The 14,738-nt window shown below is 38.2% G+C and overlaps 1 protein-coding gene across 1 annotated transcript; it reads right to left on the bottom strand.

The window, feature by feature from the left end:
- Nucleotides 1-1,824: 1,824 nt before the first annotated feature.
- Nucleotides 1,825-8,068, bottom strand: LOC117290214 (steroid 17-alpha-hydroxylase/17,20 lyase-like). Its single transcript, XM_033771473.1, has 3 exons — nucleotides 7,688-8,068; nucleotides 3,933-4,112; nucleotides 1,825-1,922 (listed from the first exon to the last, which is right to left on the bottom strand). The coding sequence occupies exons 1-3, from the start codon at nucleotides 7,851-7,853 to the stop codon at nucleotides 1,825-1,827; spliced, it is 444 nt and encodes a 147-aa protein (XP_033627364.1). The 5' UTR covers nucleotides 7,854-8,068.
- Between the last annotated feature and the right edge of the window lie 6,670 nt (nucleotides 8,069-14,738).

The raw sequence follows: 14,738 nt of genomic DNA, 5'->3' as shown, positions 1-14,738 counted from the left end.
TGAATCTACCCTGTAATTGAATATCGGTTATTAAGTAAATCTAAAGATAGATGTATAGTTCTTTATAATATGATATGACATCAATTTTAAAAGGTCACACAATCATAAAAGTTATTTTTAAAATTTCTACATACCACATCAAACATGTATATAAAATTATCCCATAGTGAGGAATAAAAAAACATTTGTAAAACAAAAATAACTTTAGATTTATTTTGACATTACATTATATTCTCAGTAGTACTAATTGATTTGTTGTGATATTGCATTCATAAATACCTCAGACAACTTCGCCATTCCTATTGGTGGAAAGCGCGTCACGTGGGTGTGTATAAACCTTTGTTTATGACCGATAAAAAGTGTTAATTCATGGGTGTGACACGCGACCTTGCGCCTGTTCTTATAAGACAGTTTCTTCATTCCTATTGGTCGAGAGCAATGGCTGAAACAGTTGTGCGACACCACGCGATACGCGCGACGTGCACAGCATTCCCTTATAAGGAGTTATTTAGCCAAGGACCGCGGAGTGCTTTACCATTTCATAGCTGGAGGGGTGTTGTGTTGAAAGAAATCATTTAACAACTATAATTTTTGCATTTATTTTATTTTTTACTCAACTACATGTAGTGGTTTAAACCCGCCGAGGCCTGGTTCTTGATAATTTACCTCGACTTCGTCTCGGTAAAATTATCAAGAATCAGGCCTCGTTGGGATTTAACCACTAGTTGAAAACCTCTTCACCACACATTGATTCCCTTATTAGTAAACCCTGTATTAACACTTATAGTTACTAAATATTAGTCATATTTGTCAATCTTAAAGGCGATGTATAATTCTTACAAAAGAACATCGACTTTTACAGGCCACACAATCATAAATGTCAATCTAAAGTTTGATAAGAAAAAGTTACATTTTAATTTATGCCAATTTGCTACAGGCCACACCAAACTCTACTTGATAAAAGTAAGCAAGAAGTTATATTGTTCTATTATAATAAGCTAAATTTGAACTAAACAGCAATGTTGTTATTTTTATCTCAAGTTCGTTCACAACACTCCTTTATGGCTATCACTGGTTTTGCCAAGTCTTTATCATCGTTGAGGCTGTGATAAACCACAAATGCCAAAGCCGAAATCCGCACAACCTACTATGCTGTAAACCCTTCTCTAGAAACCTGTCTAACCAATGGATCGCAGGACTTTGCAGGCTTTCATATACTAAGTCAATCTACCATTCTATAGTGAAGGATGCTGATGAATGGGCAGACAGTAGAAGGGTTAACTGTGTTTTAATAATAATAATAATAACCGTATTTATAACGCGCCTTTTGCCAAAGGATACAAAGCGCCAGGTATTATTACTGCAAGTCAATTGGTCGTCGAAGTTGCAAGATAAAAATAAAAGAAAAACACCATCGTCTCACAAACTTGTGTGCATTCAGATGCTTGATTTTCTGAACTCAATTCTAAATCTGAGGTCTCAAAATCAAATTCCTGGACAATTACTTCTTTCTCGAAACTACAACACTTCAGAGGGAGCCGTTTCTCACAATGTTTTATCGTATCAAACTCTCCCCATTACATGTTACCAATAGCAGGTGTTATGCTACTAGTTATTTTGACTAATTAGGGCCTACCAATGGTGTCCACTGCCTGTAAGAACACAAGTGTCCTGACTGGGAGTCAAACCACACTTTGCTGATCAAGCACCAGAGCTTGAATCCGGTGCTCTTAATCGCTAGACCATGACACGCCACTTGCCATTGAAAGTTTTCTTCACATGTTTGCTCCCTAAAATTATTTGAAAGAGACCGGGGAGAATGTCTTACCGGACTGCAGAATGAGCTATCTTTCGTTGGAACTTCCACTGTGGACCATAATCCCCTAAAACAATATCCTTGTACCCCTGTGAGAACAATCTAACTGAAGAAAAAGAGAAGAAGTTAAGATTACACTTTAGTTTCTTCCTTTGGTTTGTCTCTTTAAGTTTGTTCAAGTCTTTTGAGTTAAGTCTCCAGTGCTTCAAGTCTTTAAAGACACTGGACACTATTGGTAATTGTCAAAGACCAGTCTTCTCACTTGGTGTACCTCAACATTTGCATAAAATAACAAACCTGTGAAAACTTGAGCTCAATTGGTCAGCAAAGTTGGGAGATAATAATGAAAGAAAAAGACCCTTGTCACACGAACGTGTGTGTTTTTAGATGCCTGATTTCGAGACCTCAAAATTTAATTCTAAGGTCTCTAATAATCGTTTCCTGGAAAATTACTTCTTTCCCGAAAACTCTGTTACTTCAGAGGGAGCTGTTTTTCACAATGTTTTATACTACCAACAGCTCCCCATTACTTGTTACCAAGTAAGGTGTAATGCTAATCATTATTTAAAGTAATTACCAATAGTGTCCAGTCCCTGAAGGTCAAGTCTCAAGTCTTTTGGGTCAAGTGCCAAGACTTCCAAGTCTGAACAGAGTCTCAAACTAGTCTTTCAGGTTTTAAAGGGTCTGTATTACGTTTGGTAATGACTCTGAAAATAAATGGCAATATAAACTTTTGTGGTAAGAAGTAGCCCTACAGCAGCTTTGGATAGTATGCATTTTGAGAAACATTTCGGGGGAAAATATCACTTTGTATCCCCAAAATTTGAATAAAATGTGTTTTTATGTGTATTTCTACAGGATTATTCTTCCTGCGTGGACATATTTGCTCTGGAGTTGCAGCGATATCTAACAAACGTGACCACCTTTTGGTATGAAATTCTCACACGTTAACTTTTATTGTATACAACTACATGTACATACTATAGGACTAAAATAATGGAACATTTCCAAAAACTAAAGGTACATGTATGCATTGACTTTAAGCCTCATGTGCATGTATTGTCCAGCAGTCTCGTCTCAATTGTTTTATCTCAAGTCTCAAGTATATTATAAGTAATAATATTCATTAACTTAAAAATAAAAACAATGTAAACAAAAAAAGCATCAGGTCAAGTCTCAAAGATTTTTAGATGAAGTCTCAATTTTTGTTTAGGTTAAGTCTTAAGTCTTTAGGGCAGAAAGTCCAACCCCAAAACAATACAACTAAAGTGAGGCCCAAGTACGACTTTGAGTCCCAGGGCCTTGTCTCATGAGGTAATTTTTGTGGGCAACCTGGAGCAACCAACTGCAGTAATGCATGCTCAAGTGCCACTTTGATGCAATGAGCAATGGCTTTATAATAACAATAACTTTCGATTTATATAGCGCCTAATAACTAACACTTAATTCTCTAAGCGCTTTACATTAGTGCCCTGGTCATAGGGCCATCAACATCCCTTTTTTTTTAATGGTTCTCAGCTCCCTTGGGAGTATACAACCTGGGCAACAGTTTATATCACTCCAAAGGCTTTTTCATTCACAATATCAACCTCTACCCTCGCAGGTACCCATTTATTCCCCTGGGTGAAGAGAAGCAATTATAGTAAAGTATCTTGCTCAAGGACACAAGTGTCACGACCGGGATTCGAACCCACACTCCGGTGAAAACGCACCAGAACTTTAATTCGATGCTCTTAACCACTCGGCCATGACACTCTACTTTTCACTATTTTCTCTTGATCCTGGACCCATTTTTCATAGAGCTGCTTAGCATAAAAATTTGCTTAGCATAAAATTTATTCCTTGATAAAAACAGGATTACCAACCTAATTTCTACGTGATTTTCAGGATGAGCAAACAACAGCTGAGTAACAGTACCAAGCAATATGCAACAAATGGAAATCTGGTTGGTAATCCTGTTTTTATCAAGAAATTTCATGCTATGCAAATTTGTGTGGTTAGCAGCTTTATGAAATTGGGCCCAGATGGCCAATCAATCTCAAAGTTCTACAGGTTTGTCAGTTTATGTATACATGTATGGTGGATCACATAAAGTAATTTTTATAGAGAGACTTACCAGAATTTGACTTGGGTCTTCCTGCAAACTCCACAGCCTGTTTGACCATTGCTTCTTTGACAACATCAATGGTGTTCAATATCACGACATTCTTTGAGGCAAACTTGAGTGAAAAAACGGTGCCATATTTCTTTCTCAGATCGATGAAGACGTCATGAAGTGTCCTTTTGCTCATGAAGGCTGTACAAAGGAAAGAAAGAGTGTTCATTAGATTTCAATTTGAACATCAAAAGTAAATTTTCTGGTAGTTTTTACAAATTGTTTGGTCAAAGATCATCTATGTCATGGTGTACATGTATGTGTTGACCACTCGCACGCATGTCACATTTGATTCTCACAATGCAATACAACAGGCATTACCACATCACTTTCACAGTAGGCTACTGGCATGGGGAGAAAAAAATCCCCAAACAAAGAAGACAAGAGAAAATTTGGGTTACCAAATTCACAGTGCCATTTGTACTGTTGGGTAAGCGCGCCTGGCGACTACGACCCAGTAAGTACCATCTGACTATAGATTGTGTTGAATAACCCCTTTTTTTGCTATGAAAGTCGCCATCTTGTAGGGCAAACCGAATGCGTGTCCAAACGCGTACATGTACATCAATGAAGCATGCAGCACGCAACATTTCCGGTTTGATTTCTACGGCACATGCACGCACACATCCAAGTACACTAAGCCATGTTGTGGGGCAGATATTTGAATGGTGACTTCATATTCAATACGGTCTATAACAGAAATGTAGAGAAACACAGCACTGGGTTGTTGTGTGCATTGTCTGCACACCAGCCCACTGTGCAAATGACCTTGGTAGACATGAGTAGAATTGGGCATTGTACATGTAATACTGGCTAGAAAAGTAAACATCCTTTAAGTGTTTTTTGTGGGTGTATGGGAATTTTTGGCTGCTGTCTCAATAGATTTTATACATAGTCTGCTCTGTAAGCCTGGGCTACTAGTGTGACTTTAGTCTTAAGGGGTGATGTGATCCCTTTGGTGCATAAAATTTGACTAAACTGGGATGGTGTGGCATGGCATCACAGCCGTATTAAAGGCAGTGGACACAATTGGTAATTACTAAAAAAAATTATTAGCATAAACCTTACTTGGTAACGAGTAATGGGGAGAGGTTGACAGTAAGAAACATTGTGAGAAACGACTCCCTCTGAAGTGACGTAGTTTACGAAAAAAAAGTAATGTTCCACGAATTTGATTTCGAGACCTCAAGTTTCGAATTTTAGGTCTTGAAATCAAGCATCTGAAAGCACACAACTTTGTGTGACAAGGGTGGGTTTTTTCCCATTATTATCCTCCCAACTTCGATGACCGATAGAGCTCAAATTTTCACAGGTTTGTTATAATGTTGAGATACATGTACATGTACATGTACACCAAGTGAGAAGACTAGTCTTTGACAATTACCAATAGTGTCCAGAGTCTTTAAAGGCACCTGGAAATAGGATTTGTTTTCTTTTAAACATAAGAGTATATATGTTTATTAACAATAAAACAATTTTTTGAGTTATTGTTTGTCACGATTTATATGTTAAAAAAATTAATCAAGTGCTTGGGGGGGTTGACTCCGCCTACCCCTTTTGTGACACGATTTTTTGTTGGAACCGCATGCGATTCACCGTGCGTGCAGGTCCTATGTGACCGTCCGCACATTATACAGCAGCCCGGCATAGTGCGTGCGTGCAGTCTGCTCCGTGGCCGTATTTCTATAATAATACGTAGGCAGACCCACATCTTACAACCCATTTGGTCAGTAAAAAGTCGCATAGTTAAATAAAAATAGCAGCAATAGCTTTTGTAAAAACCACTAGGCGTTCAACATGTTCAAGTTTCAATGTACGTATGTGTGTAAACTCGTGTCTAAATTTGTTTTGATGTGCCATGTTCCCAGACGTAATGTACGGGGGCCTGACTACAAATAATTTTCTCTTCAAATATCGCGCCTTGAATTACGTCACGAACAGCGCCCTCTCGAGTCGGGGCCTACTCGTAAATTTGTAAATACATTCAAAACTAATATTTTTAAACCTTAGTTAACTTTTTATTCACATTCCTCTCATAAAAACACATATTTTAGTGACAAAAGCTTTATTTAAAAAAAATACCACTTCCAGGTGACTTTAAGGTGCAAGTGAAGAAAGAAAATAAACAAAGTGGGGGACAAAAAGCACAAGAAGTTGACAAAATCCAACATACATTGTAACTAGGGTGCAGGTTAAAAAGCTAGTGTTGAAGTCGCGTCTATCCTTGAAGTCATGACTACTGTTTTTCAACTGCTCTGTTAATCGTTCCACCACAATTACTACAAAAATAATCATGACTTCCTGCTTGGTGAACCAATTGTTTTGGCGGCAGCTCTTTAGAAATTGTGAAATTTCTCCGGGTATCCTCCCTCACTTTTACCCTTAAAAAAACGAATGAAAAGGTGTCTGTATCCTGCAAACTTTTTTTTCACGTTTTTTGTTTTAAAAATTAAATAAATTAGTAGGATAGGCTGGTATCAAAATGGGTGAAAAGGTGGCTGGTTGCCATTAAATAATATAATAGTTATAAAAAAAACTGAAAGTTTTCAGTTTTGTCAGGGAGTTGTGGCCAAAGAGCATCGGACTCAAGTTCTGGTGTATTATCTGGATGTGGGTTCGAGTCTGGTCGTGACACTTGTGTCCTTGAGCAAGACACTTAACTATTGCTTCTCTCCACCCAGGGGTAAATGAGTACCTGTGAGAGCAGAGATTGTTTTAAATGTGAATGATTGGCTTGGAGCCCAGTTAGTAACTCGCAGCACCAACTGCACTCCCCAGGGAGTTGAGATGGTTGAAAGGCACTGGACTCAAAATAATTGTTAGCATAAAAACTTACTTGGTAAAACAAGCAATGGAGAGCTGCTGACAGTATAAAAAATTGTGAGAAACGGCTCACTCCATGTAGTACATATAACACAGTTTTTGAGAAAGTAGTAATTGTCCACTAGAATATTTAAATTTGATTTCGAGACCTCAGAATTAGATTTTGAGGTCCCAAAATCAAACATCTGAGAAAAGCACACAACTTAGGTGATAAGGATGTTTTGCTGCAACTATTATCTTGCAACTTCAATGACCAATTGAGTTCAATTTTTCACTGGATTGTTATTTTGAGTATTATATGTTGAGATACACCAAGAGAGAAGACTGGCTGTTGTAAGCACTTTGAGATGCCCTGTGGTATGTATGTGATAAAGCGTTAAATTTATAATTATACAAACTTATTATATTATTTTCCATTTGATTCACAGTTGAGTTGAAGTTCATTGTGGGACCTTGAAGTGTTTAGTCTCATCTTGGAGCTGTATTTGATTTGATTTATTTTATTTTATTCAACATCCAACGGCAACAGCGCAAGCGCCAATTACAGGACGGATAAACAAATTAATATTCAAACACATTAAAAACGGTAAAGTGTAACAATAAATCAACGAAGTAAACAAAACATAAAAATACACACATGGCAAGAAGGGAAAACCCCCCTTAAAAGAACCGACAGAAAACATGAAAGACCCAGGGGGAGGGCTGGGGTCGATTTCACAAAGAGTTAGGACTCGTCTTATCTCGAGTTAGGACGAGTTAACTTAGGATTAATCTTAAGGTCTGCATGCTACAGTGCAGGGTTGGGACTCGTCCTAAGTCCTAAGAGATGACCCGAATTCACACAAGAATACACACAAGTGAAGTAGGGCGAAGGGAAAAGAGAAGTAACTTACTGGTAAGATTTCCAAGGATTGGCATTGGGGTCGGGCCAGGCGGTGCGCCGGCAGGCCTCCGAGTGCTCCTGTACAGAGCAATGGCAACCAGGGTAGTCAACCCAACCAAAACGGTGGTGATGTTCAAGAAGTTCGTGTCGGTACTAAGCTCCTCAGTGGAGGCCATCTTCAGTCAGTAGTGTTGCGCTTCAAACTTCGCGAATGACTCGACATTTGCTGTTGCTCTGAGCTGAGAATCTTTTGTTACGTGGTGATGAATCCCAGTCACGGGATTCAGTCACGGGATTGCACATCCAGCCAGCAGTCGTGTGTACACGTTATAATTGATCCCTAAATAAATAAAGATTATTTCTGACAATGGCGCTGCATATCCATTAGGGTTAGGAGAGGGGGAAAGAGTGCATGCGATGTGCCCGATGCAACAAAAATAACAACATATGGATATTAAACATGGAGGGCGCTGTGACCAGTGGTTTTTTTTTTTTCAACCGGCCGCAGGTGGTTTTCTGCACTACGAAATGACCCCTGTCGTACGCGAGTGCTTTTCAACTGAGAAATTGTTTCTTCTCTCGTCGTAATCGATTAAAAAAGGAATCCTTAAAAAAACACAAGTTTCCCTTTTTGTTTAGGATGGCAATTTTAAACAGCAGAAGAATGTGTTCCCGAAACCGGCCATTTTTATATAGGCCAGCATTCATGCAATGGTTGTACTTGAATTGAAACGGAATGCCTGATGGCTGAAAATATTCGATATAAATCTTCAAGACGAGGCTAGTTGAAAGTGAGAGCCTTGAAAAAGTTGGTTTTAGTATTCTTGAACATTTTAGTATTGTTCTGATTGCTATGAGTATTATAGCGTGGTGCGCCCTTTTGGCCGCTTTTAAAAGGACATGTTGCCTTAGGTTCCGGCGGACGGCCGGTCTTTGAAAAGCGTTTATAACCGTTGGTTATAAAACGCTAAATGGTTGGAAAGAAACACTTTTTTTATAGGGAAACATTCTGTATTCGTCCTTTTTCTCGAAATGTCATTTTTTTGAGTTATGCTAATCTGCATTAAAAAAAAGTAAAGAAAGTGTAAAAGAAGACCAATGTATATTTTAATCACTGGATCGACTTTGAAATGTCACGAAAAGCGCCCTTAATTCACCAAGAGCACCCATCTCCCAAAGCACACAGTGCAAAATGCTAAATATTCAAAAAATACACAAAAAATACTTTAAAAGTCTCACAGCTTTTAACTTGAAAGGGAAAATTATTAATTGACTCTTGAACTTTTATTCTCTGCTCAATTTTATATGGGGAGTCCCTGGTCCCGTCAAGTTATTTTCCCTCCAAGTAAAAACACCCCTTCACAGGTCTAATTTTCAAAACGTCCGGGCATCATTCTTGAAAAATGTCCCTACACCTCTCAGCAAAAAAAGAACCATTTATTTCAGGGCCTATGTTATCCAAAATACCTCAAGCTGGAAGTCAACAACCCCCAGGTCACAATTGGGCAACATTTTTACACTGAAACACTTTCTGTGGGCTCTCAAATCTGTCTATAGAATATTTTGAGGGCCTACAAAATATTAATGAGCTCGACGCTCTGTTTTCTCCTATTTGGTGGGGTGCACCCGTCGCCGGTAAGCATCCTATAGCCTGAACATCTGAGCCACACTTCGAATAGCGGCCTCTCTGGGTATCCTTTCCAGGGTAATTAGCAAAACTTCCCAACGGCTGCTGGCCTACCAAAATTGGAAGGAACAGTTCAGTTGTCTGAAAATATATCTGGAGGCTGAGAGACTATGAATATTATGTTGTTGAATATTTGGCAAAATTTTTTGATCTAATGACAACTGAGGGTATTATTTAAAAAATAAATTAACTACAATCAGGATTTTATTTTGATAGCTTTCTGTATATTATTTGCAAAGTTACTTCAAAGCTTATTAATTGATCCAAAAGTTACCAATGAAGTAGAAATAGTTCTCGATACTTTTTAGTAAAATTTATAAAACTTGCTTAATTATAAGTGAGTAGGCCTACCAATGTAAAATAGTACTTCGGATAGGCTAAATGCTGTATGAGGGCGGACCAAATCAAGAGGTAAAAGTAATTGACGTGTCTTTACAGGTTTACTGCCTACATTTAAAGTCACTGGACACCAAGTAAGTTTTTATGCTTACAAATATTTCCACTGCCTTTTTCATAGTGTCCACTGCCTTTAAAGGCACTGGACACCTTTGGTAATTGTCAAACTTCAGTATTCTCATTTAGTTTATCCTAGCCCACCTTGTTGAGCTGTTAATGGCTCCGCTTTTAACATCGGTCGACAGTGATGAGACCGATGTTAAAAGCAGAGCCATTAACAGCTCAACAAGGTGGGCTAAGCTTATCCCAACATAATACGCATGTGAACATTAATCGAAATTGACAGAGAATAATGAAACAAAAAAGACCCTTGCAGCACAATAATTTGTCTGCTTTCATCTGCCTATAAATGAAAGGCTTCAGCTGAAGTCTTATATTCTTTGATTGAGAAATTTTCTCTTTCTAAAAGAAATTACGATACTTCAGAGGGAGCCGTTTCTCCATCAACAGCTCTCCATATTACTCGTTACCAAAAAAAGCTTTTATGCTTTGAGTAATTATACCAATACTGAAGAATTAAAGAATTCCAGATTTGAATGCAGATTTCTTGTTTTATTCCATCAAAATCAATGCACATTATTTCAGTCTGATAAAACTTTCAAAGTTTAAGGCTAGTTGTTTAGTTTTTATTGAATGATGTAAACAACATACCAGCTGCTGAGTGAAACCACTGACCAGTGTATCGACTGAATTTTAGGGAATAAAGATACTGATCAACATAACATCACAAATTTAACTAAGTGTAGGGGGCCTAAAGAGCTTAATCCTGCAAATTCATCACAGTAAACTTTATGGAAAAGACCAGAATTTATTAACCACTGAGAAGTATTATACTACTGAGAAGTTTTGTTGCACCATCATGGTTTAATAACGACGAAGGGTTTGGGAAATTGCTTCGTGGTTTTAAATCGTCTTTTTTTTTTCTTTTTTTTATCCCGGCGGGAAAACGGTTTATTGTCGACATTTCACAATCAAATGCTTACATTAAATAATTTAGAGTGAGAAATGTGAAAACAAAATCACAAGTACACAACGATTACAAGTTAATAGGCCTACTTTTTGAGCGATAGTCTTGACAATGTACGGAGAAGAAATCTATGGGTTTTTTTAGCCAACTTATCGTTTCACTTTTTCAGCAACGCCCTCATCAACGGTTGGACAAATTTAAGTCGGGATGGCGTTCCGTCATCGCTGGAGCAACTGTGCTTTTCTGTCCTGTGATCGCACTTATCGTCTGGTGCTCTTGTAAGGTATTGTAAGAAAAATTTTGAAATTTGTGTTAAATTTTAAAATGTTAACTATTAAAACGTTCTTAGTCCGAAAATGTAAGCATTACCTCGATCCACATTGAAAGACACACAAGGCCTGAAGGCCACTCAAGGTGTGGGCGGGTTTTTTTTCAGCAAGGCCGTTGCCACCTACTTCCTAGGCTGAAACAGGGTTATCCCTTTCACAGTCCATACGAATGTAGGCTTGGGCATCATCAGTCCGAAGCCTGGCCGGTAGAGCAAAAAGCACTACCTCCCCGATTTGATGTAGCAAGTGTCACGACTGGGATCCGAACCCACACCCTGCTGATCAAACACCAGTGCTTGAATCCGGTGCTCTTTAACCGCTCGGCCATGACACTGCCAATAATTTCAAAACTTTTAACTATAGGCCTACAGTTTGTAATAACATAACCAGTCACGAATACTCACAAACAAGGTGTTTCGCTCAGTAAAAAATTAACTTGATCTTCTGTATCTTTCTTGCTGTGGTCGCAGAGAAGCCTGCACTGAGGTTCCCTCATTTCATTTTGTTTTTATAGGGTAAGAAACAGCGCGATGTCATGGACTAAGAAGAGCCTAGAAAGACGCCTCAGAAGGATCTGAGTTACTGTTGCCATATCCTTCGATCCCATTGGCAGAAAGTCACTCCTGCAACAGCAACAGAGGGCGCTTTGTTTACATCACAGTCCCTTGTCGACTCCTGTGTGCTTATTGTTCACTATTAACGGGGCTTTATGAAGGGGGACGTTTGTTAATCACTCTTAAAATTAACGCCAGTAAACAAGTTTTGTCTAGAAGCATACTGCAGCTTTAGATAGTATGAAGCATAAAGAGAAACATTTCGCTAACTGGAAGTAGCCTAGGCCTCCTAATGTGTTTATGTAAGAATTCAGTTTGTATGCCCAATTTAGATAAAGCATTCCTATGACTGAGGGATTAATCTTCCGGTGTCGACTATTTGCTCCACATTTTTGGCGATATATCGCAAAATATTATACCAAAAACGTGACCAACGCGTTATTTAAAAACATCAACACTTTATACATAGGATTAAAGGCAGTGGACACTATTGGTAATTACTCAAAATAATTACCATTATAAAACCTAACTTGGTAACGAGTAATGGGGAGAGGTTCGCAGTATAAAACATTGTGAGATTAAACGGCTCCCTCTGAAGTGACGCAGTTTTCGAGAAAGAAGTAATTTCCACGAATTTGATTCCGAAACCTCAGATTTAGAATTAATTTGAGGTCTCAAAATTAAGCATCTGAAAGCACACAACTTCGTGTGACAAGGGTGTCTCGCAACTCCGACGACCAATCGAGCTCAAACTTTCACAGGTTTGTTATTCTATGCATATGTTGAGATACATAATGTTTGACAATGACCAATAGTGTCCAGTGTCTTTAAAACAATGGTTCCAAAAGACACAAAGTTTATAAGTTTGGGTACCAGAACAGCAAGAAGGTGAACAGAAAAAGGTACAAATCCTCACCGATCTTAATACTAGACCTGTCAAAAGTCGGGTCAAAGTATAAGATGGGGAATAATTCTCGGCTGGATCGGACAAAATATAAAAGGGTGACCTTCTCTGAAAACATTACTTTTCGATCTAGGGTTTTGAAACCTTGTTTATTTGATAAGTGATGTGATTAGCTTTGATTTATGCTGTGTTATCGTGTCGAATAAAAACAACAAAGTATACTCCAAGCATACATATGATGGAAGCCGTTCTGAGCTGATTAGTGAACCATCATCTTTTTAGCAAATTTATCAAAAAAATCCTATTGAGTTGTTCCAAGGATATTGGACGTTTCTGGGTGGTTTGTGAAGATTTAAAAATAAAACATAAAATGGAGCTAGAAAATTCGTACAACTCATAAATATTTGTGGCACTATGATGGATGAGTCAATTTTGATCAGGAGTTGGATGTTTGTTGTATTAAGCAAATGCACCAATATTGTCTCTTGTGCATTACACTGTCAGTTAGCCAATTAAGCATTTGCTTCAACTCTGTGTATGAGTTTAGAAGGAAAAAGAAAACAAGTTTTCCCCGACTTCTAAGCAAATACGCTAAGAAACATAATTTAAAGTTTGAGGGGCCAGCGCAAGGTCGCTTACCCGCTGGATTTGTTTACAACATAGACTGGTCCGCTGTCTTAAGGACATACCTAATTGACGATTTCACCAAACTCTTCCTAACTTAAGATTAATCTTAGGACCTAGGTCGGGTCTCAACCCTGCACTGTAGCATGAAGACCTTAAGACTAATCCCAAGTTAGGGCGAGTTACTCGTCCTAACTCGAGATAGGATCAATCCTAGCGTTTCGTGAAATCGGCTGCACACAAACGAGTACTTACATGTGCTGTCGAGTAGTACAAAAAAAAATTGACACAGCACTGACCCCACTCTTGATAATATTCATGGGTCCGCCCCTGGAATGGTGAAATACAATCTCTCTACCATCTGGATGAATGTGCGGTTGTTAGTTTGTTTTATGACCCGTATGTATTGTGGCTAATGAGATAAGTACTCGTCGTTGAGCCTGTTTCACTTCACTGCAGGAGAAAAGCCTCTTCACCAATTCTCCATCTCACTCTGTCCTGCCCCTGTATGTACTTAGTTCATCTCTCCGTCTTCTGTTTTGTCATCATCTTTTTCTTGTCCAGTTTCTTGGAGTACAGTTGGTTGTTTTGCAACTACTTAAGTACTGCCAAAGTTGTCAAATAGTAGTAGTGTATCATATCGTCCCAAAATGGACTCTTGAAACCACAACTTCATTTTTAGTAGGAAGGGAAACAGGGATATTTGGACAACCTAACCAATTCATTAAATGGGGACTGTGTCGTCCCTTTTGATAAATACACAGTAACATCAGTCATGACAAACCGACAATGGAGGATGTGACACTGGAATGTGAATGAACTTTCTTATTGTGAGATTGCTTGGAACTTGGTGCCTGAAAATTATCTCGTATGACATGATGGCTCATCCACTCAAATCAATATTATGATAATAATAATAATAATATCGAAGTCTTATATAGCGCACGTATCTACCAAACAAGGTACTCAAGGCGCTGAGTGTATACAAACTTTCAGAAAGATGGGTAATTGCAGTGATGAATTTTGATACTTAATTATTTAGCACCTTAAAAGGGTTTACAAGGTGCTACGGCCCTTGTCACGGCTGGGGATTCGAACCCACACTCTGCTGATCAGAAACACCAGAGTTTGAATTCAGTGCTCTTACCCGCTCGGCCACGACACTTCCATAAAGGAGGCTGGAAGGGCCGGATAGTCTGGCCCTTTCAAGGATAATGGTTACTAGTGTACGTTTCTGATGTTGCACACAGTGTGCCAGATGGTATGGTTTTCTGATAAAAATACAAACAATGATAAAAACACAAGCAATTCATGTTTTTTGTTTTAAATTTTCAAGTAATTCTTTTATTTTTACTAACTACAATTCCTTTATGCATATAAAATTATTCCGTAATGAAAAATAAAATACATTAATTTTTGTTTGTGAAAAAATAAATTTAGAACACTTTTGATCAGTTTATATTATATTCTCAGTACTATTAATTGATTGGTTATATTGCATGAATCTACCCTGTAATTGAATATCGGTTATTAAGTAAAT

This window comes from Asterias rubens, chromosome 5 (assembly GCF_902459465.1).
Source record: "Asterias rubens chromosome 5, eAstRub1.3, whole genome shotgun sequence".
Taxonomy (NCBI): Eukaryota; Metazoa; Echinodermata; class Asteroidea; order Forcipulatida; family Asteriidae; genus Asterias; species Asterias rubens.
The sequence above is the reverse complement of the archived record's forward strand: the minus strand, read 5'-3'. Positions and strand labels throughout refer to the sequence as shown.